Here is a 22,640-nt window from a genome sequence, read left to right on the forward strand (position 1 = left end):
TGACCTGTCACTTCTTTGGCCGTAATTGGAGCCGCTATTCATTGACTCCAATGAATAGCAGCGCTAATTACGGCCGGAATTGACGCGGCGTTCAAGCGCCTGCACATGCCGGTACGGCTGAAATTACGGGGATGTTTTCAGGCTGAAACATCCCCGTAATTTCAGCCGTAACGGACGCCCTCGTGTGAACATACCCTTACAGTGACTTCTGACTCTTCATCAGTCTCCAGATTATCCTTGGTTCTGTTGGAAAATTAAAAAATAATGTAAGGGAATTTTAGTTGTAATTTAACGTCATGTCTACAGCAGGGCAAATACACTATGTAAACATATGCAGCTTATCCGATGGGCTGCCTAGAGGGAATTATGTGCTTGAATAGACCATATAATTGGGCACACCAACACGTACTCTTTTAACATACTCACATGCATCACTACATGCCCTGACTACAATGATCAAAGTATATAACCAATACTTACGGCCAACCTCCATGACATTCAGCAGGAACGCCAGCTGTTTCGTGAAGAGGTAGGGTCTTTTTTTCAGCCGTCCGTCTCCGCTCCTCCCCTTTTCATTTAGCTCCCGCTTAAATTGGTCACGGCACGTGTTCCAACGAGTTTTCACGTAGTCAACTATGAAATAAAATTAAAAAAATCACAGATCAACATATTTAAAGTGTAACATTACTCGAACTTCTGAAATGTAAGGGCACGACCATACGTGGCAGAGTTTTAACGCTGAAAATGTTGGTGCAGATTTGGGGCATTTACGCAACAAATCTGCACCAACATTTGCATATTTGACAGGTAATTCAGACGTTGCAGAAAAGACAGCAGACTTGACACAGATTTTAGTTTTTGCATTGCAAAGGCTGAAATCCACAGTGAAATTCCGCTTCTTCTCCGCAACAGTCAGTGCATGCTGCGGAGGGAAAATTCTGCTGCGGAGTTTTCCGCAACGTCTGAACTAACTTGCCTAAAAATGTATTGAAACTGTAAAAAACGGCTACAGGAGAATTCCGCTGCGGACTGTCCGCAGCGGAATTCAACAGCAATTCCACCACGTCTGGCCGTGCCCTAATAGTGACATGTCACGTTTTGATTGGTGGTGGTCCGAACCATGAGACCCCCACCAATCGCACAAACTAAGCAATCACACCGGCACTTCTGCAGCTTCGTTTCAGCGATTGGTGGGTGTCTCAGTGATCCAACCCCCACCAATCAAAACTTCAGACATGTCACTATGACATGACAGAAGTACCCTTTAAAAAATAACAAACAGCATGAGGCCTCATTTACACGAGCGTAATATACGCGCGTGCGACGCGCGTGCTTTTCACGCGTGTCGTACGCACCTATATTACTCTATGGGGCAGTTTAGACGATGCGTGAATTTTGCGCAGCGTGAGTGCGTTGCGTAAAACTCACGACATGTTCTATAATCGTGCGTTTTTCACGCAACACGCACCCATTGAAGTCAATGGGTGCGTGAAAACAACGCATGCCACACGGACGCTACTGCGTTGCATGCGCGAAAATCACGCAAGAGCTGTCAAAAGGATGAATGTAAACAGAAAAGCACCACGTGCTTTTCGGTTTACAAACATCCAAACGGAGTGTCAAATTAGAGATGAGCGCACCGAACTTCACCGGGTTCGGCCGAACTCGTTTCGACCGAACCCGGCAAAAAATGTTCGGGTACGCGACGTCAGGAGACAGTCACTGCCCACGGTGCTGAAAGACTTAAACTGTTTCAGCACCATGGACAGTGACTTTCGATCGCCATATACGTGTAAAAAAAAACAGAAGTTCGGACTTACCGATAAGTCCCGGCTCCTTCCTCCAGTCCGACCTCCCGGGATGACAATTCAGGCCAAGTGACAGCTGCAGCCAATCACAGGCCAAGCACAGGCTGCAGCCAAGCACAGGCTGCAGCGGTCTCATGGACTGCCGCGTCATCCTTGGAGGTGGGGCCGGATGACGAGAGGGACACGTCACCAAGGCAACGGCCGGGAGACCGGACTGGAGGAAGCAGGCAGTTCATGGTAAGTTTGAACGTGTTTTTTTATTCACAGGTTGCTGTATATTGTGATCGGCATTCACTGTCGAGGGTGCTGAAAGAGTTACTGCCGATCAGTTAGCTCTTTCAGCACCTTGGACAGTGACGGGCGTCGACTAGCCTCATCTCTATGATGGCGGCTGCGCGAAAATCACGCAGCCGCGCATCATACACGGATGACACACGGAGCTGTCAAATGCCTTTTGCGCGCGCAAAACGCAGAGTTTTTTGCGCGCGCAAAACGCACACGCTCGTGTAAATCAGGCCTCAAGGTGTGAAACTTACCCATGCATTTCTTTTGCGCTTTTGTTGCCTTCTCCCACTCTGCCAGATACAGTTCACAGCAGACCTCCTGCAGGGCAAGATCTTTTATATTCCTGTCAGAATACTCTTCCAGGCGCTTATCCCAGAGACAGGGCCTGTGCTGGACCAGGATTATTAACTTTTCAATACTGATCATAGAAGCCATGCTGCTCTCTGCTGCTTTCCAACACTCTCTCCAGCCTTCACGACGACAGAACTCATTCCCGGTCGTCGCCTAGCAACACTTCCGCAAACTGCGGTTGACCCACGGAGGTGTATCCGCATTTTCCACGGGCCCATTGACTTCTATGGGCATGTCCGAATCGAATTTGCAGGCCGTAATAAGACATGTCCTGAGTTTATGAGTCACGGATTTGCGGACATGCGAGGACCCGTGAAAACACGGATAGTGTGCATGGGCCCATAGAAATTAATGGGTCCTCAATTCTCCTGTGCATTTTCGGGGGAATTGCGGCCGCAAAAACACGTTCGTGTGCATGGGGCCTTAGTGTCCAATTTAAGGATTTGATGGAGGCCTTGTGGAGTCTATACCTCGACAGGTCAAATGTTTTAGTGGCAGGAGGGGGACCGACGAAATATTAGGCAGGTAGTTTTAATGTTAGCTTTAATTGAGTTATTCTGTTGTACAGAAAAACATTTTCACCTTTTTCCTTTTATTAGAAAAACAAAAAAGGTTTGAAATCTATGGGTATGTTGCAGTATACATCTGCATACCTTCTGGATGCATATGCCAAAGGTATTTGGCAAACGTGATGGGAACTGAGCCTAATTGTAGTGGAAAAGCATTTACCCCAGTAAGTGACACCAGTGGCATACAAAGATATTTAAATATGTAGCTTTAGTTGTTGCAAGCATGACATCTGTAAATTGTAAAGTTATTTTAAATGTTTGCATGGCGCTGTATATTCCCTACCTAAAATGTAAATTATAACTGTTCAAACATTCCTGTAAAGTTGAACAAATTAAAATTCCTAGCTCATAATTTTAATGACCATAAAACCATATTTCAGAGAAAAACGGTCTTAGGCCCCGTTCACACGTGTCGGATTAGACACAGCTTTCGGCTACAGATGCTGGCACGGAAGGGGTTTCTGAGGGCAGGCAGATGTCTCAGACAGTTGCTGTGAGTGAAATAGCTGGCCGTGTATGGCCATTTTGCACCTGCTTAAAGTGTATGTTTTACAGTAATTGTCCCTGCCAATAATGCAAATTCTCTCTAGGATAGAATGATACACTATTCAGCATTGTGAAATGATGAGTAGTATGACATCACTACACTCTACACAACAGACGAAGGTAGTAGGAAAAACACAATGTAGGAAAACAACATCTCAAACTTTCAACCACTCATGGATGACTCTGCCGTACTTAAGAGAAGAGGATACACAACTGGCATCATTTTAGGTCAAGGCTCATACGCAAAAGTTAAGTCAGCATTCTCAGAACGTCTAAAATGTAGTGTTGCTGTGAAGATCATTGATCGTAGAAAAGCTCAGCCAGATTTTTTACATAAGTTCCTTCCTCGTGAAATGGAGATTCTGTCTGTCATGAACCATCATTCTGTCGTAAAGACGTTTGAAATCTTTGAGACTTCTGTGGGCAAGGTCTATATTGTAATGGAGCTGGGTGCCCAAGGGGATTTGTTGGAATTCATCAAGAGCAGGGGACCAATGCCAGAAGACATGGCACGCAAATTGTTTCATCAACTAGCCACAGCTGTAAAATACTGCCATGATTTAGACATCGTCCACAGAGATCTCAAGTGTGAGAATATTCTTTTGGATAAAGAGTTCAACATTAAACTTTCAGACTTTGGCTTTGCTAGACGCTTAGGCCACGATAACAGTGGTAAGATGGCCCTCAGTAAAACATTTTGTGGTTCAGCAGCTTATGCTGCTCCAGAGGTCTTGCAAGGAATACCATATGAACCCAAGGTCTATGATATCTGGAGTCTTGGAGTGATACTTTTTATAATGGTTTCAGGTTCAATGCCTTATGATGATTCCAACATAAAGAAGATGTTACGTCTACAGAAGGAGCACTATATAAATTTCCCACGCACCAAACATCTTTCAAGTGACTGTAAAGATATAATTTATCAGATGCTTGAGCCAGATGCAAGTCGACGTCTAATCGTAGATGAAATTTTGAAGCATTGCTGGCTTCAATCTATCTCTAAAGGTAAAGGACCTGAATTTGCCCCCCCAAGGAAAAAACATGTAAGCTCTGCAGGCCAGCTTTCTGTTTTCAAACTAGATGCAACAAACCCAGATAAAGATACTCATAACTCAGAAACACAAAAGGAAATACAGGCAGCTTATGAGGTGGCAAATGCCCAAGAAAAAGTCCTGCAGCAAGAGGCAGCCAGGAAAGCAGCAGATACAAACGTCCCAAAAGAAGAAACCGCAATCGTCACTTAGAACCTACCAACATAAAATGGCATGCTGCAAGTTATTTGTTAGAAATGCAATAAAAAAATGTGTTTCTCATGGCTTAGTTTAACTGTTATTTTCCAAAGGGGAACAAACCGGAAACATTAATGTACAGTTACCTACTAAACTCAATTATTCATTTTTAAACTCCAACAATATAGTTTCCTAAAGCCATGATATCTTATCTGACCCTGGTTAGTAATTCTGTTTTAGTGTTGGCAGGATGAAAATGGACTCAAAAGAATAGGCCCCATTCACACGACCAAAGATTTCATCCTTCTGCAAATACTATCCGTAAGGCCCTATGCACACGACCGTAAAAAAAACCAGACCCATTCACTTCCATTGAACGCGGACACCTTTCCGTAGCGCTACGGATGGGTGTCCGTACCGTAGAAATGTTCTGAAAAATATGGAACATGTCCGTTCTTTTGCATTTTGCGGGCTGTGATCCGATACTTTGTATGAGAGCACGGCACAAAAATGCGGGTGGCAGTCGGCGGCGGACCGTGATTACGGATACGGCCGTGTGCAGGGGCCTAAATATGGATCTGTAGTCATTAGTCATCCGTACATCCTCCGCATATACAGAACGGCGTCTATAAACATGGTCCGTAGTGCATCCGTATTTACGGATCCGCAAAAAAAGAAAACCACAAATGATATGAAACATCTGTAATCCTGGCGTCGCCTAACAACGCTTCCGTAATTACAGACGGCTACACATCTGTGGCTGTCCGTAATTACGGAAGCGCCCACAGACTTCTATGGGGAGTCAAGAATTATGGACAATAGGACATGTTCTATACTTTACCGATCATTTTTACGGAACGGACACCCATCTGTTGAAATACAGAAAGGAGTCAGTAACCCATAGAAATGAATGGGGCCGTAATTACGAATGAAAAATACGGTCGTGTGCATGGGGCCTTCAAGTGAAGAGAAGTCACATTTTAACCAAACAAAAAATGTCATTGCTTACTGAGACAGGGCCATCCCATCCTCACTATTATGGCTTAAAAGGTAAGTCCAAATCTCCTGCTGCTGTACAGGATCTGTGCACTTTAACATACGTTCCTCTTCTAATGACACACAGTATTGGTGTTTGCAGCATCCCATTCACCATGTTGCTACAGTACCAATGATTTTACATATTACACAATAAAACAAGACGTTGTCCACCACCAAAAGAGAATTACAGAAACCTTTTCTAGTGCTTGACAGTATAATTCCAGATTGAACAAAATGCTTTCATAATAAGTGGGAATAACATTTGAAAAATTCTATCTGCCAGGCTGGGCGTACAATGAATTCAACATCTGACCAGGAAGGGCAATGCTGTTAGATGCCATTCTGTGTTTTATCTGCACTTCTGTATAGTCAGGTATTTGCCCTGCTTGTTCTCCTTTTAGGGTACTATAAGAGAATTTATAATGCACTTATACAACTTGGTGAGTTTATATTAAAAGGTTTGATTAGCACTCCTACTGAAAGTGGTGTCAAAGTAGTACTGTACTATTAGTACTACCTGGCAGTGATATCAGATAGCACAAGAATCCAAATGGCCTTATGTGTGATGAATGAAAAAGGGTATTATACGGTTTACATTCAAGCGCTGAATGTGTTGAAAAACCGAAGCTTTTGTTATAGGAGAGCAGAAAAATTATAGAATTAACTTGTAAACCCCCCCCCCCTCCCCCTACAGTGACAAAAGCATTTTATCATGTTCACACAAAATATTAAATTTGCATAATGCAAAAAGGTTTACTGCACAACCATTACGTCTTTGAGCAACATTTCATTGAAATTATTAAAAAGAAGCATATTAACACAAACAGTTGCTATTAAATTAGCATTTCCATCTTCATTCTCTATAGAGAGTAATATTTACAGTCTGGCCCCCTAATCTTCGCAAGGTTCCACCTAACATTCAGAGTTTGGCTCAGACAGTCAAGACAACACAAGGTCATGTATGCCAATTTCCCTCCCACCACTCAAAAGAAGTCTGATGCTTTTCTCCGTTTGGGCAAATGTAGTAAATCGTCAGTAATGGAGGTGGGATCAGGTACAGTAGGAGTTTGTGAAGCAGCTCCTGGAGTGGGGGTAACAGTAGGCGTTAGGCGTGAGCCTCCTGGGGTTTTATCGGCATGCAAGCCGGCGTGAGCAGGAGATGGGGTGTAGCTGGCTCTTAAAGCTTTATCTGTATATTTAGTTGAAGTTCGATTCACTAAACGCTGAAGAGCAGGAGACATGGATGGACTGAGTCCTTTAGGTGTCAAGCTGTTTAGGAAAAAAAAAAATCAAAAATCACTTACAGCATTAAGACAATCAATCTGAACTTGCATTACAATTTTCAAGCACAAATGATAATGTCACCTCAAAAAACTAGAATTACAGGCCGCACTTACCTGGCCAGGTTCTCCGTCACTCTCCTTAAAGCTTCCTGCTTCTTTGCTCTATTTTTTGCCGCAGCTTCATTTGCCATTTTCAGACCCAATCGTTCTCTACGACCTGGCTCCAGAATCTGTAACACAGACCAACGCCATGAAAAGAACAACATTTTAATTTGCACACTTACATTAACCCTTTCACTGTTGGGACAATTTTCACACTTTTGACACACAAATAAAATCTGAATTATAATATACAAAAAATAATATTGTACCCCAATTGGTAAAAGGGGTGAAAGTTGTTGTATCACCTCCTGGGGTCATTAAAGGCTGTACAGTGGGAGAGATAACAGTATCAGGCCGGATTCACACGAGTGTGTGCGTTTTGCGCACGCAAAAAAACGCAGTGTTTTGTACGCGTTTCAGTTCCGTGTGTCATCAGTGAATGGTGTGTGGCTGCGTGATTTTCACCGAAAAAGAAATGAAGGAAGTGCTTTTATTATTTCCTTCATTTCTTTATCTACTGTTGCGCGAATCACTCGCGACACACGGAAGTGCTTCCATGTGCCATGCGTGATTTTCACGCACCCATCGACTTCAATGGGTGCGTGATGCACGAAAAACGACCAAGTATAGGACATGTCGTGAGTTTTACGCAGCGGACATACACTGTGTGGAAATCACGGACGAGAAACACGTTCGTGTAAATAAGGCCTCAAGCTGTGATGGTTCTTCCTGATGCCACTTGTAGCTTCCCCCCTCTTTTAAGACAACGCAACAGTCCGACGTTGGAGTGTCTGCAAACCGCATTCGGTGGGCAGGGTTTTCAAACAGATTTCTCTTCTGTTCATTCACTTTGTAATTTGTCAATTAGTGAATGAAATCTAGTTAATTTTTGGGATTAGTTAACTAGGAACTAGTTCATTCAAAAGACGAGTTCATTGATAAAGAAAGCAGCGTTGTTATCAAAACAGTCAGATAGAGTGCAAAGAAAACTAGATAGGACACATGACCAGTATCCCACAATTCCAGTAGTTCCCCCAAAAAATTCAAGGCAGCACTTCCATAATTAGTGAAAAAGTAGAAAAATGTATACACCACATGCACGACGGTTCAGCGCCCTACTCCATGGGGCCTTTATCAAGCGATAATCGCTTGAGAAAGGCCCTCTAGAGTATGGCTGAAACATCACGCATGTGGTGTATACATTTTCTACTTTTTCCACTATCTATGAAAGTGCTTCTTGAATTTTTTTGAGTAAAATAAAAAAAATCTTGCTTCATTGGAGTGCTGTGGGATTTCTTCAAAAATATGATAGAATCTTTGTATCGGGATTACATATATATGTTCTCTCTCTCTGCGCCAAAAAACTGCCAAAATCGCCTCTCATTGATTTCAGCAAGCAGGAAAAAAATAAAATAGTCATGCTTTTTCTTCCCGCGATTCCGTCTCTGACCTCGCTTTGACTTCAATGGGAGGCAGAGAAAGCGGGTTTTTTTGCCCACGCCGCTCAATAGCCATGACCGAAAAACGCTGTGAAAGACGCGGCCAAAAAGTGCAGGCAGGTCAAAATTTGCCTCAAAATTCCTGAAGGAATTTTGAGGCAGATTTTTTCTGCCTGCAAAATACTCAGTTTGAACAGGGCCTGAAGGTTCAAACAGGATTTGTCCCACTTTGGATGTTGTAGGTTTATTCTCTCTGTAACTACTTGTACTGCTTTTAAAAATATTCTCTCACAGCGAACGGAAGAGGCCAATATGTCCTAAAGAGGTAAATAGGGAATGTATCATGTGACTTGTGAACTAACTGAACTTAATGAACTAATATGCTAGGAGAAGGAATCATGACAGTCCAGTTCATTAAGATGCATATGACACTGAATGAAGCAGCGCCATCTATTGTAGTTTACAGGTACTGACTCATGGTGAATGGGTATGAGACAGCTGTAAAGCAATGCAGCACAGAGAGGGGGGGGAGATACAGGAGCCAGTGTCAGCAGCAAGACTGGACCTCTGAACTAACCAGATAGTGATTTTATTCCAAAAACAGGTGAATTGCATGAACCTACACTCACACTCACATTTGGACTGTGTCTGGTCAGTGCAAGTTCAGGGTTTAGTTTCTTTTATTATAGTTGTATTTTCTGGGCTGTGTTGTGTTTTTCTTCTCTCCTTTTCCAGAATTAGGAACTAAAAAGCAAGTGGTGGTGTGACAGTGAGGAGCTGCTGTGCTCATTCACTCACTCTCTAACTCCTTCCACTTGCTCTAGTTGCTGATGAACTAATCTATGCCAGGTAAATGAGTTAATTCACTTTGGACTGATCGTGTGTGAACTACCCATCACTATTGTCAGTTGAATAGTTTTGTTTTTTAACTCTTCTATTTTTGAAAGCATTCTTACGTTGCATTTTTCTCACAACTGCCTAAAGCTTTTGCACAGTACTGTAAATTAATATATGATTATAAATGTGAAAATCAGGACAATCTCTTTCTATATGCCATAGAATGGAAAATGGATGTCATTGAGGGAAATCCCCTCCTCAGGACCCCCCCTCTTTTAGCGACAGCAGAGAGCCACTGGAAAAGGTGGCTCCAGGTAGGCATTAGGCCTCATGCACACTTCCGTTGGCCGTCGTACAGTCGTTAATGACGGATCCGTGAAACCTTGACCGCACATGGATGGCTTCCGTGTGCAGTCCGTTGTTTCACGGACCAGATCAATGAACAGGCTGAGACTGTTCCGTCAAAAACGGACAGGAGTAGGACCTGTCCTATTTTTGACAGAACGGCCACACGGTTCCGTTAAAACAACGGAAATGTGCATAGCCCTATCGAAATAAATGTGTCAGGGTGCTATCAGTTAAAAAAAACGAAAGCACCCTGACAAAAACAACTGAAGTGTGCATGAGGCCATAGTGTTGCATTTTTTTTTATTTATTTATTTTTGAAGTTCCTGTGCACTATTAGACCTATTCAAAGTAACCGCAATGCCTCTGTATTAGGAGGATGCACTTAGTGAATAGATCAGTACCTTAAATGATGGTCCAGGTGTCTTCTCTAAATATGGTGACTCTGATCCATCCAGGCGAAAAGGAGTGCTCTCAACTTCACCCCATGTCATAAGTGGGGAGTCATCAACACCTGCGATGGCGTGAAAAAATATATAGCAATTTGAAACAGACAACATGCAATATACAACAAATAGATGGCTTCATAAAATCAGCATACAAACCTGGGGCAGGAGATGGTGTTGCTACAAATCCAAAGCCATTGACTTTTGGGGACTCTTGTGGTATGAGTTCCTTTCCATCAGGACCGACTTTTCCTTGTTTGTACTGCGCACAAAAACAAATCTTACTGTAAATGGGAGTACTCAAATATTGAGCAGCAAGTATAGATCATATGATACAAGAAACTTACCTGTGCATTTAAGGCCGCTGCCTGCTGGAGCTGCGTTTTACTCAGGGCTTGACTGAAGGGGTCTTTCTGGAAACGAGTGTTTTTATAAACTACTTCCCGGGGTTTCTTAAATATAGCCTCATGGTCTGGTACACCTAGAAAAAAAGCAAACGTAAGGATCATTTTATTATTGACTTACACAACGATTGTAAAATAAAAAGGAATATAAACATTACTTAAATAGAACGTGTCTGGCCATGTGAAGCAGACTAGAAAGTCTCAAAAAGCAGCACATGATGCCACGTTCTAAAGAGATTCAAACACAGATGCGAAACAAAGTCATTGAAAACTACCAGTATGGAAAGGGTTACAAAGCCATTACGAAGACGGACTCCAGCAAACCACAGCGAGAGCCATTATCCACAAATAGATAAACTTGGAACAGTGGTGAAACTTTCCAGGGGTGACCAGCCTACCATAATTTCACCAGGAGCGAAAAAATGACGAATCCGGGAGGTCACAAAAGAAACCAAACGACCATCTAAAGAACTGCAGACCTCAGTTATGGTCAATGTACATGATTCCACAATAAGGAGGGGAAAAAAAATAAAAAATGGACAAAAATGGCATCCATGGGGGAGTTGCAAGTTGCAAACCACTGCTGTCCATAAAGAAAACACAGGCTTGTCTCGCATTTGCCATAAAACAGCTTTTGCGGGACCAGGACGACTTGTCATAATTGATAGAACCATAAATTCTGCTCTCCATCAGAAAATCCTGAAGGAGAATGTCCGCCTATCAGTTCATGACCTAAAGCTCAAACACAGTTGGGTTATGCAGCAGGACAATGATCCGACGTATACAAGCAAGTCCACCTCTGGCCCAAAAGAAACCAAATTAAGCTTTTGGAGTGGTCAAGTCAGTCCTGACCTAAATGCCATTGAGATGCTGGGGCAAGGCGCCCTGCTCTTTACTTGGCGCATGCGCAGTACGATCTTTCTGCTCTCTGTTCTAATAGACACTAACGCGCATGCGCCGAGTGAAGAGCAGGGACGCACACGCGTGCGAGTACATGAGTACGGGGCCAGGCATGAACGCGCCGATTACGCTGCCTGGCCCCTGTCAAACAATGTAACAAGGGAGGGAGGGGAGGTTGAACTGGGTAGCGACGTAAGAGCATTTAGGAGCAACGGTGATGCCCTCGTTGCACCTAAATGCATATTAGCATAAAGTTAATAAAACTGATTTCTCTACAAAGGAGGCAGTAAGCAGAAATTGAAAATAAACGTTAGAAACAGGTTAGTCTCCTCTACAATACAGTGCTACTAGTTTAATACGGACATTCTGGTGACAGACTCCCTTTAAAAACTTGGAGGAATTGATACAGAACATACATTGGAAATTGCATTAATTTCAATGGGCCCATGTTTCCACGGTCCGTGCATTGCCCGGAGCCCAGACCTCAAAAAGATAGGACATGTCCTATTACGGCTGCATTTTGCGGACCAGGCTTGTGGAAATGAATGCACACAGCAACGTGCACGGCCCATGATTTGCGGGAAGGCGCGGGTGACAATCCACGGCCGTCCGAGCCGCACATCACTGCTCGTGCTCACCACTACGGACGTGTGCATGAGGCCTTTGACTTCATTCTAGAAAAAATAACAAATTGCTTAAGACAGAACACCCTTTAAAGTCCTATTCACGCAAACAATGACAGGTTGTGGTTCTGGATAGCTGGGGATTTGGAATTTTTCAGAATTACAAATAAGACAGCAAAATGCACAAGCGTTCTGAAAAAATTACACAAATAATAATTACGGCAAAACTTATTACAATTAATGGAATGTTTAACCCGTTAGTGACCGGCCCATCGTGTTTCTACGTCGGTCACTAAGGGTATGTTCACACGCTGAGAGGCAGTTACGTGTGAAAAGACAGACTGTTAACAGCTGCCTCGTTTCACACGTAAAAGCTCCTCCTCGTAATTTACGAGGCGTCTGAGACGCTCGTAAACCTTAAGCCGTGCTTCATTGATTTCAATGAAGAACGGCTCAAATTACGTGGCAAAGAAGTGCCCTGCACTTCTTTGCCGAGGCAGTAAATTTACGGGTCGTCGTTTGACAGCTGTCAAACGACGACTCGTAAATTACAGGTCGTCTGCACAGTACGTCGGCAAACCCATTCAAATGAATGGGCAGATGTTTGCCGACGTATTGTAGCCATATTTTCAGACGTAAAACGAGGCATAATACGCCTCGTATACGTCTGAAATTTGGCCGTGTGAACATACCCTAACGGGCCTTATTCCGATGCCATAGACTTTTTACGTCGCGGCATCGGAATAAGTAAACAGAGCAGGGAACTGTCAGATCTCCCTGCTCTCAGCTGCTAGAGGCAGCTGAGGGCTGGGAGCGTCCCTGCTCTGCCGTGTGAGATCGATATTAGTATCGATCTCACACATTTAACCCCTCAGATGCGGTGCTCAATAACGAGCACCGCATCTGAGTGGTTTTGGAGAGAGGGAGGGAGCTCCCTCTCTCTCCCACCGACACCCGGCGATACGATCGCCGAGTGTCTGTGTCTCTAATGGCAGCCGGGGGCCTAATAAAGGCCCCCAGGTCTGCCTGGAGTGAATGCCTGCTACATCATGCCGCAGGCATGACCTAACACATGCCTGTCCGTGTTAAACGGACAGGCAGTAACACACTGCAATACAAAAGTATTGCAGTATATTATAATAGCGATCGGAGAATCGCATATTATAGTCCCCTAATGGGACTAGTAAAAAAGTGAAAAAAAAAAGTTTAATAAAGTTAATTTAAAAAAAAATGTGAAAAAAAATGAAAAACCCAGCTTTTCCCCTTACAAAATGCTTTACTATTAAAAAAAAAAAAATAAAGTTAAAAAGTTACGCATATTTGGTATCGCCGCGTCCGTAACGACCCCGACTATAAATCTATTACATTATTTAACCCGCACGGTGAACGCCGTAAAAAAAATGAATAAAAAACTATGGAAAAATTGCTGTTTTCTGTGAATACTGACTTTAAAAAAAATGTGATAAAAAGTGATCAAAAAGTCGCATCTACTCCAAAATTGTACCAATAAAAACTAGAAGTCGTCCCGCAAAAAAAAAAACCCTCACACAACCGCATTGGCAAAAAAATAAAAACGTTACGGCTCTTCAAATATGGAGACACAAAAACAAATCATTTAGAAAAAAAAGCGTTTTTACTGTGTAAAAGTAGTCAAACATACAAAAACTATACAAATTTGGTATCGTTGCAATCGTAACAACCCGCTGAATAAAGTTATTGTGTTATTTATACCACACGGTAAAGGGCGTAGATTTAGGACGCAAAAAAGGGTGGCGAAATTTCAGATTTTTTTCTATTTCCCCCCAAAAAAAGTTAATCGATAAATAATATGTCCCCCAAAATGGTGCTATTAAAAAATACAACTCGTCCCGCAAAAAACAAGACCTTATACAGCTATGTCGACGCAAAAATAAAAACTTTATAGCTCTTGGAATGCGACGATTGAAAAACGTAAAAAATAGCCTGGTCATTAAGGTCCAAAATAGGCTGGTCATTAAGGGGTTAAAGACATATGGAACATTAACAAATGACGCTCAATTATCATGTTACCACTCTAAATGGAGTGCTCTGTGAGTTTACTATATTATTCACTGGAAAACAATCCAAAGTGTTCAAGTAGCCTAATGCACGCATAACCCAAGTGACCAATCCGCCTATGTATCAGGATAATTCCAAACTAAATTATCTCATACGTTCTGCATTCTCAGGGTATGTTCACACATGCAAGACATTTCTGAGATTGAAATTCTGCTTTAAACATCCTTACATGTAAGAAACAGGCGCAGAAATTTCTGAACAAATCTGCCATGTGTGAACATAGGTAAAGATGGTGTAAAGAATCACATGTAAAAAAAGGTGTGCACATTGAATGGTGTTAGAAAGGAGTTAAGATATCGATTGGATTAGTAATTATACGTGTACAGGGGCTTGTTTAATGGTGGCATTGCCAAAGCCATTATAGGTAACCTGCCATGTGGTCAGGGTTTGCCTGACTAATAAATGCAATTGTTTAGGAGTGCAACAAAAACGTACCTTCCGGATAGTACATGAGAGAGTTGTGGGTTTTATACTCCCACGTGTCCAGACCGGCTTTTACATCCTGAATAGCTTGCTGTTCAACAGAGGGGAGGGCCAGATTTTGCTGAAGCCGCTGTGGGGCCAAAAAATAAATAAATGCCAATTAACAGGCGAAGGCGTTTTTCCCTTGCAGCAGGCATAATACATGGCGCCAAGTCCACCAGAGAAGGAGCCACTCTTTTTTAGAAGTCGTCGGGTCTACATAATATGAATTATACCCCCATATTCTCCATCCATATGCCCTAATAAGTGAAATACGATGTTGTATTCAAGATTGGTTAAGCTACTACAACATACTAAAGGTGGCCATAATTGGGCAAATGTCCCCAAAACTACAGGGACTAAAACATCCCCTGATGTAACCAATATGCACGGTCAACAAGTTCTGACAAATGGCATTAAAGGATCAGGTTCTCCACACAATCTGTCAATCTAGTCAGTATATACCGCCACAAAGCGCACACAGGTGGCACTGAAGAGCATTGCTCCAACCAATATTGGAAAGTAACGTTGTAGAAGTCATGGGTGGAGGTGCAGCTCAGATTTATGGAATGAAATGAACCATAACAAATAGAGGAACGTCTTTCGGTTGGGCCACGTAGGCTTACATATGGAATTCTCTATTCACCTGTTTATACTCTTCCTCTGCTTCATACAGCCAGGAATTCTTAGCACGCTCCTTCTCTTTCGCCACCTCCATTATCTGTTCAAAAGAAGCGTTGTCCTCACTTGTGTGTTTTGCTAAAAAATTATCAAGACTTGGAAGGTCCTCGCCATCCTCCTCGTTTTTCTCATTGTCCCCTGCAAGATTTTATTTTCGTGTAAGAAATTTCATTTGTGTTGCCACGATTCATTGAGTCACAAAACAAAAAGACAACTATAGTTACAGAATAAAAACCCCAAATAATATATGGTCTTACTATCTAAAATATACCGTATCAGATTTACAGAAGTGTGACACTGTAGACAACTCTGTATCCCAAATCTATGTACAATTGTTCAATACTCCGTTCAATCATCCATGAGAAGTATTCGATCTAAAGGTTTCTAGTCTCTAGATTGAAACAAGAAAAAGTCCATTCACCAACAGCAAAAAGATGTTACCAATTGTGAAGAATTTAAACAAAGTATATTAGAGATTTGCAGAATGTTCCATTATACAACAATGAAAACACCCTATTTGGCCTCTTCTAAAGAAGGAGTTTGGGATATTTTGAAAAAAAAAAAAAAAATCTTTTTACATGATGTGCAATACAGGTATACAGAGTAGTGCTTGTTTTTGTTTTCCTTCCTCCAAATCACAGCAGGCGGTAGAAACACGTGGAACACATTGATGTACTGGTTTTTTTATTACTATAAAAAATAAAAGGAGACATTTTACATATATTTAAAAAAAAAAAAAAAGGAAGAAGAAGGTGTGAACCCATCCTCACCAGTAACTGCCAGGGGAAAAAGTTACAGTAGAAAGTCTTACCTTCTTCATCTTCTCTATGTTTAGTAGCAAATGAGGGTGTTCCAGGAAGACCAGCAGGAGTCTCGAAAGTGGCAGGGGTCACATCTGACGAAAGAGTGAAGATGGTAAAATAATAAATCAATATCAAAAGGACACAATGGAGAACCTATGTTTTTATATAAAAGAAAATTTCATATTTATTATAAATACACGAGCCATAGGGCATTGTGGTTGTTAATTAAAAAAAACTTACGCAGGTCGTATGTAGCTAAAATAAGTTAATTGACCGGCGGACCTTTAAAAATGTAAAGAGTGGAAAACATCCTTCAAGCAGTGGCTTGTGGGAAAACCTCTGCACGGAACTTGTGCCCTAGAACTTGTCCTGCAACAGCCCTGATAAGCCTGCCCGGCATGATTTTGTGCTTTCTCTCAGCTCTGCGTATGGGCAGATCGCTTTGTTGGTGAGACCTATCAATGTGTGGAGGATTTTCAGCTTTAAATCAGAGTCTTAGGCGGGATTCACACGACCGGGTCGTTCCCGAGCCCGAGTGTCGGCCGGTAAAATCGGCCATTTTGCCCGGCCGGTTTGCATAAAGTTATGCATCCGTGCCGGGCCGGGCAGATCCGGACAGTGACATCAGCGGCAGCTCCTGAAGGGGAATCCCCATGTGTTCGGGGATTCCGCTTCAGGAGTTTCCCCTGATGTCACTGCCCAGATATGGACAGAGACATCAAGCGCTCTGTCCAGGAGCGGAATCCCCGAAAACACGGGGATTCCGCTCCTTCAAGGAGCTAAAGTGCGGCTAGCACATAGCAGAGCGGGGAGATACCTCCCCGCTCTGCTATAGTGGCGTCGCTACAGTAGTAGCAGCCGCAGCAGCTGCTGCTACTACTACTAGCGGCGCCATCGAAGGTGTCGCCGAGCCAGGGTGCTTTTAACAAGCAGGGGAAGGGAGCCAGCGCAGCGCTCCCTCCACCTGCTGTACACCCCGGCCCTGCAACACAGTGTACAGCGATGCCATTCGTCAGAATGGCATCAACTCCTCCTCCTCACATGCACTCTGCGCTGTGAGGAGGAGGAGATAAGAGCGCAAGCGCCGGGAAACCCGGCCATCACTCGGAACACATTCCGGTGATGGCCGTGTAATACCCGGCCCCATAGACTTCTATGGGAGCCGGGCGGCCGGGTGTCCGGGCAAAGATAGAGCATGTCCTATTTTTTGACGGCCGGATTTTCCGGCCGTCAAAAAATCGGTCGTGTGAATAGCCCCATTAGGGGTCTATTATTCCTAATGCAGCCGGGTGCCGGCCGATTTATGAACGGCCGGCACCCGGCCGGGAAACCCTGCCGTGTGAATGAGGCCTTAATCTATGAAGATATTTTAGAGGACTCCATCCCATAGTAAAGCACTTAGAGGCTAGGACGTTTTTACTTACAGGGTAAAGGGGATTCCCGAGAACATCTCGCAGAGGTGCCAATCTTGATTGCTATTTGCCTCATTTTTTCAAGGTCTCCAGACTCTTCTGCTTCTAAATATTCTTTCTGAGACCGCAGCTTCTCCACATCTGGGAAGAAATCTCTTTGGATGATTTTTTGCACGTTCTGTAGAAAAAATATTGAGGGTTAGTCTGGAGAAGCCTAACTAAACATGGTGTTAAAGGGCTTTTCAACGGTACTCCACAGTATAGGTCATGAGTATATGATCGGTGGGGGTCCGACACCCAGACCCCACACCAATCAGCTGCTCCGGGAACCGGATGTCCATGCCGGGAGCAGATGGCTCCGGTCACGGAATAGCGGCCAAGCTGCAGACCAGCTCCTAGTCAAGTGCAGTTCTGCACCACGGCCACTATGCAATGTACAGAGCCATCTGCTTCCGACTCAGTACACTGCATAGTGTGCAATGACATCCGGTGCCCCGAGCATACTGATGACCTATCCTTTAAAGGGGTTGTACAAGACTAGAAATTTCTCGAAAATCCTCTTGATGGAAAATACGATATAACTACTGCAGCGCACCAGGCTTAAAAAAAGAAAAATCACCTGGACATCAAAGTCTAAATGTTTAGTAGCCAACTAATATTTTTTTGTTTCCCAATTTAAACAATTAACATTATTACATGTAAAATAAAAAAATAATTTACATTAGACTGTGGAATGGCGGACCGACCGGCGGCAGCGCTAGGCAGCGGACCGACCGGCGGCAGCGCTAGGCAGCGGACCGACCGGCGGCAGCGGACCGACCGGCGGCAGCGCTAGGCAGCGGACCGATCGGCGGCAGCGCTAGGCAGCGGACCGACCGGCGGCAGCGCTAGGCAGCGGACCGGCGGCAGCGCTAGGCAGCGGACCGGCGGCAGCGCTAGGCAGTAGAGCAGGACTATTCATGAAAATATGCAAATAAACAGTATAAATATGCGATACTGCCCTTCATCCCTCACTGCATATTTTGTAACAACCCAGCAACTCAGATCTAAAAAAAGCCAAAAACCTCGTAGACACCAGAGCACAGCGGGCCGTGACGACAGCGCTCTTCTCACCTGGATGTACGTCTCCTCACACAACACTTTTTTCTTCGGCTTAATGTCAAGATTCTCCGGGTTATGGCCGGGCACAGCAAGAGCAGTGGATCCCAGTTTTCGCGTTACTAGTGCCGCAGAGAGCACGCTCTCCGGTCCCGGGGTAGCCATCCTGGATTACGGCACAACAACGACACAACACTTGACTCACATAGCAGGAAAACACTACATTTGCGAAGGCGGAAGTGAAAGCAAATTGAGCCTCCTGGGACGCCGTCCGTTCGCAAGGGTTGTCGGGAGGTGTAGTTCAGTATTGTTTCGTGGAAAGCAATGTGGGGTTAATTTACAGCTCCTTGTTCCTGTCTGCATTTCTTTATTCTCCAAAACTCATTAGGGGATATGTACAAATGCCAGCACGCGGTTTTCTCTAATTACATTTGGACCTAATTCAGACGGCCACAGGACCTGGACCGAAACTGAGTTTAGAACCTATGGTGATATGAGTTCGGTTGGCTTGAATTGCGGGAGTTCGGGTCTACTCTTGCGGCATATTATGGACGAGTGGTGAACGTGTAAAATTTAGTGCAATGGAAAACTTGAGCAGTTGCCTATTTGGACCAATCAGTTTTAGTCTTATTTATTTTTTAAATGCAGGTGGTGGTACCCTTCCACAACCCCTTTTCTATATGGAGGTCTGCCGCTGTTAACGGTGGTCCTGCAGCCTGTGATTAGCTGCTATTGCAGGGGGATTGTGGTATTACATGGCAAATATCACACACATATTCAGGGTCCTGTACATATGCCAATAACGGAGTTCCGTGACCCCACCTTCACCCATATTCGTTGGTCTCCGGCCTCGCAGTTACGAGGAGTACAGAAACAGATGAACTACGTAGCTTCCTCAAAAGTACGAAAACAGCGAGCTGCAATGTTTCACCAGCTCCCAAGTTCCGGAAACAGCGTAGCTCACAGCGCTACGCTGTTTCCATAACTCCCATTCATTTTATAGTAGTTACGGAAACAGTGTAACTTAGCGAGTTTCCGTACTGCCGACCACCTAGTCAAAGTGGCCAGACAGCAGCAAGGGCCGGAGGACGGGTCAGATGGCCCCATTCAGGAGATAGGTGTAAAACCCACATCTATCAGACATTTATAGCAGATCCCGTGGACAACCGTGGTCGTGAAACAACCCCTTTAATATATCCCATCCCTTGGTTGAACTTGATGGACATGTGTCTTTTTTGAACTGTACTAACTATGTAACTCCTCCAGTGTGGGAGCCGCTGTGTAGAAGCGGCTCTGGCTAATAGAGAGTGGCGCCTAGCTTATCCCCCGCTATGATGTGCAGATGCCCAAGGGCAACATCTAATAAAGAAGTGATTCAATTGGTTGCGTATACATCTCCCATAATGTTTGTACCAAAAAGAGTTGAAGGGGTTATCCCACCAAACTCCCTAAAAATAAATAAATAACTGCAGACTATTAGGCGGGATTCACACGACAGGGTTTCCCGGCCGGGTGCCGGCCGTTCATAAATCGGCCGGCACCCGGCTGCATTAGGAATAATAGACCCCTAATGGGGCTATTCACACGACCGATTTTTTGACGGCCGGGAAAACCGGCCGTCAAAAAATAGGACATGCTCTATTTTCGGCCGGGTGCCCGGCCGCCCGGCTCCCATAGAAGTCTATGGGGCCGGGTAATACACGGCCATCACCGGAATGTGTCCCGAGTGATGGCCGGGTCTACCGTCGCTCGCGCACTCTCCTCCTCCTCACAGTGCAGAGTGCATGTGAGGAGGAGGAGGAGGGTCTTTTATTGCTCGCTGTAGGAGTCGGAATCCCCAATCCCCGGCCGGGGATTGGAGATTCCGCTACAGGAGAAGTGCGTGACTACACTGTCCAGATATGGACACAGCGAAGTCACGCACTTCTGCAGCGGAATCCCCGACTCTATGGCCGGGGATGCCGCTACAGGAGAAGTGCGTGACTACACTGTCCATATATGGACACAGCGAAGTCGCGCACTTCTGCAGCGGAATCCCCAACTCTATGGCCGGGGATGCCGCTACAGGAGAAGTGCATGACTACACTGTCCATATATGGACACAGCGAAGTCACGCACTTCTGCAGCGGAATCCCCGACTCTATGGCCGGGGATGCCGCTACAGGAGAAGTGCGTGACTACACTGTCCATATATGGACACAGCGAAGTCACGCACTTCTGCAGCGGAATCCCCAACTCTATGGCCGGGGATGCCGCTACAGGAGAAGTGCATGACTACACTGTCCATATATGGACACAGCGAAGTCACGCACTTCTGCAGCGGAATCCCCGACTCTATGGCCGGGGATGCTGCTACAGGAGAAGTGAGTGACTACACTGTCCATATATGGACACAGCGAAGTCACGCACTTCTGCAGCGGAATCCCCGACTCTATGGTCGGGGATTCCGCTACAGGAGAAGTGAGTGACTACACTGTCCATATATGGACACAGTGACGTCACTCACTTCTGAAGCGGAATTCCCGACCTGTGGCAGGGAATTCCTCTTCAGGAGAAGTCAGTGACTACACTGTCCATATATGGACATTGAAGTCAGTGACTTCTCCTGGAAGGGGGGGGGGGATGGGTGCAACCTACAGGGGGCTGTGTGGGATCACCTACAGGGGACTTGGTGGCATCACCTACAGGGGGCTGGGTGGCATCACCTACAGGGGGCTGGGTGGCATCACCTACAGGGGGCTGGGTGGCATCACCTACAGGGTTCTGGGTGGCATCACCTACAGGGGGCAGGGTGGAATCACCTACAGGGGGCAGGGTGGAATCACCTACAGGGGGCAGGGTGGAATCACCTACAGGGGGCAGGGTGGAATCACCTACAGGGGGCAGGGTGGAATCACCTACAGGGGGCAGGGTGGGTGGCATAGCCTACAGGGGGCTGGTGGGTGGCATCGCCTACAGGGGGCTGGTGGGTGGCATCGCCTACAGGGGGCTGATGGGTGGCATCGCCTACAGGGGGCTGGTGGGTGGCATCGCCTACAGGGGGCTGGTGGTTGGCATCGCCTACAGGGGGCTGGTGGGTGGCATCGCCTACAGGGGGCTGGTGGGTGGCATCGCCTACAGGGGGCTGGTGGGTGGCATCGCCTACAGGGGGCTGGTGGGTGGCATGGCCTACAGGGGGCTGTGTGGCATCGCCTACAGGGGGCTGTGTGGCATCGCCTACAGGGGGCTGTGTGGCATCGCATACAGGGGGCTGTGTGGCATCGCCTACAGGGGGCTGTGTGGCATCGCCTACATGGGGCTGTGTGGCATCGCCTACAGGGGGCTGTGTGGCATCGCCTACAGGGGGCTGTGTGGCATCGCCTACAGGTGGCTGTGTGGCATCGCCTACAGGTGGCTGTGTGGCACCGCCTACAGGTGGCTGTGTGGCACCGCCTACAGGGGGCTGTGTGGCATCGCCTACAGGGGGCTTGGTGGCATCGCCTACAGGGGGATGGGTGGCATTATCCACAGGGGGCTGGATGGCATTACCTACAGGGGGCTGGGTGGCATTACCTACAGGGGGCTGGGTGGCATTACCTACAGGGGGCTGGGTGGCATTACCTACAGGGGACAGGGTGGTATTCCTACAGGGGGCTGGGTGGCATCGCCTACAGGGGGCAGGGTGGCATCACCAACAGGGGGCTGTGTGGCATCACCTACAGGGGGCTGGGTGGCATTACCTGCAGGGGGCTGGGTGGCATTACCTACAGGGGGCTGTGTGGCATCACCAACAGGGGGCTGGGGGGCATTACCTACCAGGGGGGCTGTGGCATTATCTACAAAGGGCTGTGTGTGGCAACAAATTTAAATAAAATTCATCCGATTTTAAAACGGACAGGGAAA

The 22,640-nt window shown here is 45.5% G+C and overlaps 2 protein-coding genes across 2 annotated transcripts; one reads left to right on the forward strand and one right to left on the reverse strand.

The window, feature by feature from the left end:
- The first annotated feature begins 3,649 nt into the window (after positions 1 to 3,649).
- Positions 3,650 to 4,874, forward strand: LOC142743451 (testis-specific serine/threonine-protein kinase 1-like). The gene has a single exon (XM_075854233.1). It carries the CDS (start codon positions 3,733 to 3,735, stop codon positions 4,801 to 4,803), a length of 1,071 nt encoding a protein of 356 aa, XP_075710348.1. The 5' UTR covers positions 3,650 to 3,732; the 3' UTR covers positions 4,804 to 4,874.
- A 1,680-nt stretch (positions 4,875 to 6,554) lies between these two features.
- On the reverse strand, positions 6,555 to 18,982 carry ESS2 (ess-2 spliceosome associated protein). The gene is made up of 10 exons (XM_075854245.1): positions 18,774 to 18,982; positions 17,673 to 17,838; positions 16,257 to 16,340; positions 15,411 to 15,583; positions 14,738 to 14,855; positions 10,626 to 10,759; positions 10,438 to 10,540; positions 10,237 to 10,346; positions 7,224 to 7,339; positions 6,555 to 7,095 (listed from the first exon to the last, which is right to left on the reverse strand). Exons 1-10 carry the CDS (start codon positions 18,921 to 18,923, stop codon positions 6,810 to 6,812), a joined length of 1,440 nt encoding a protein of 479 aa, XP_075710360.1. The 5' UTR covers positions 18,924 to 18,982; the 3' UTR covers positions 6,555 to 6,809.
- Between the last annotated feature and the right edge of the window lie 3,658 nt (positions 18,983 to 22,640).

Source organism: Rhinoderma darwinii, chromosome 1, assembly GCF_050947455.1.
Source record: "Rhinoderma darwinii isolate aRhiDar2 chromosome 1, aRhiDar2.hap1, whole genome shotgun sequence".
Classification (NCBI taxonomy): domain Eukaryota; kingdom Metazoa; phylum Chordata; class Amphibia; order Anura; family Rhinodermatidae; genus Rhinoderma; species Rhinoderma darwinii.

What these genes read in the sequence shown, in the direction of transcription:
- LOC142743451 (XM_075854233.1), top strand. Translation starts at nt 3,733, where the DNA reads ATGGATGACTCTGCCGTACTTAAGAGAAGAGGATACACAACTGGCATC.
- ESS2 (XM_075854245.1), bottom strand. Translation starts at nt 18,923, where the DNA reads ATGGCTACCCCGGGACCGGAGAGCGTGCTCTCTGCGGCACTAGTAACG. An exon ending in CAGAGGAAGAGTATAAACAG is followed by an intron (nt 14,856 to 15,410) that starts GTGAATAGAGAA and finishes TTGGCCCCACAG; the next exon opens with CGGCTTCAGCAAAATCTGGC. An exon ending in CACCTGGACCATCATTTAAG is followed by an intron (nt 7,340 to 10,236) that starts GTACTGATCTAT and finishes TCTGTGTTACAG; the next exon opens with ATTCTGGAGCCAGGTCGTAG.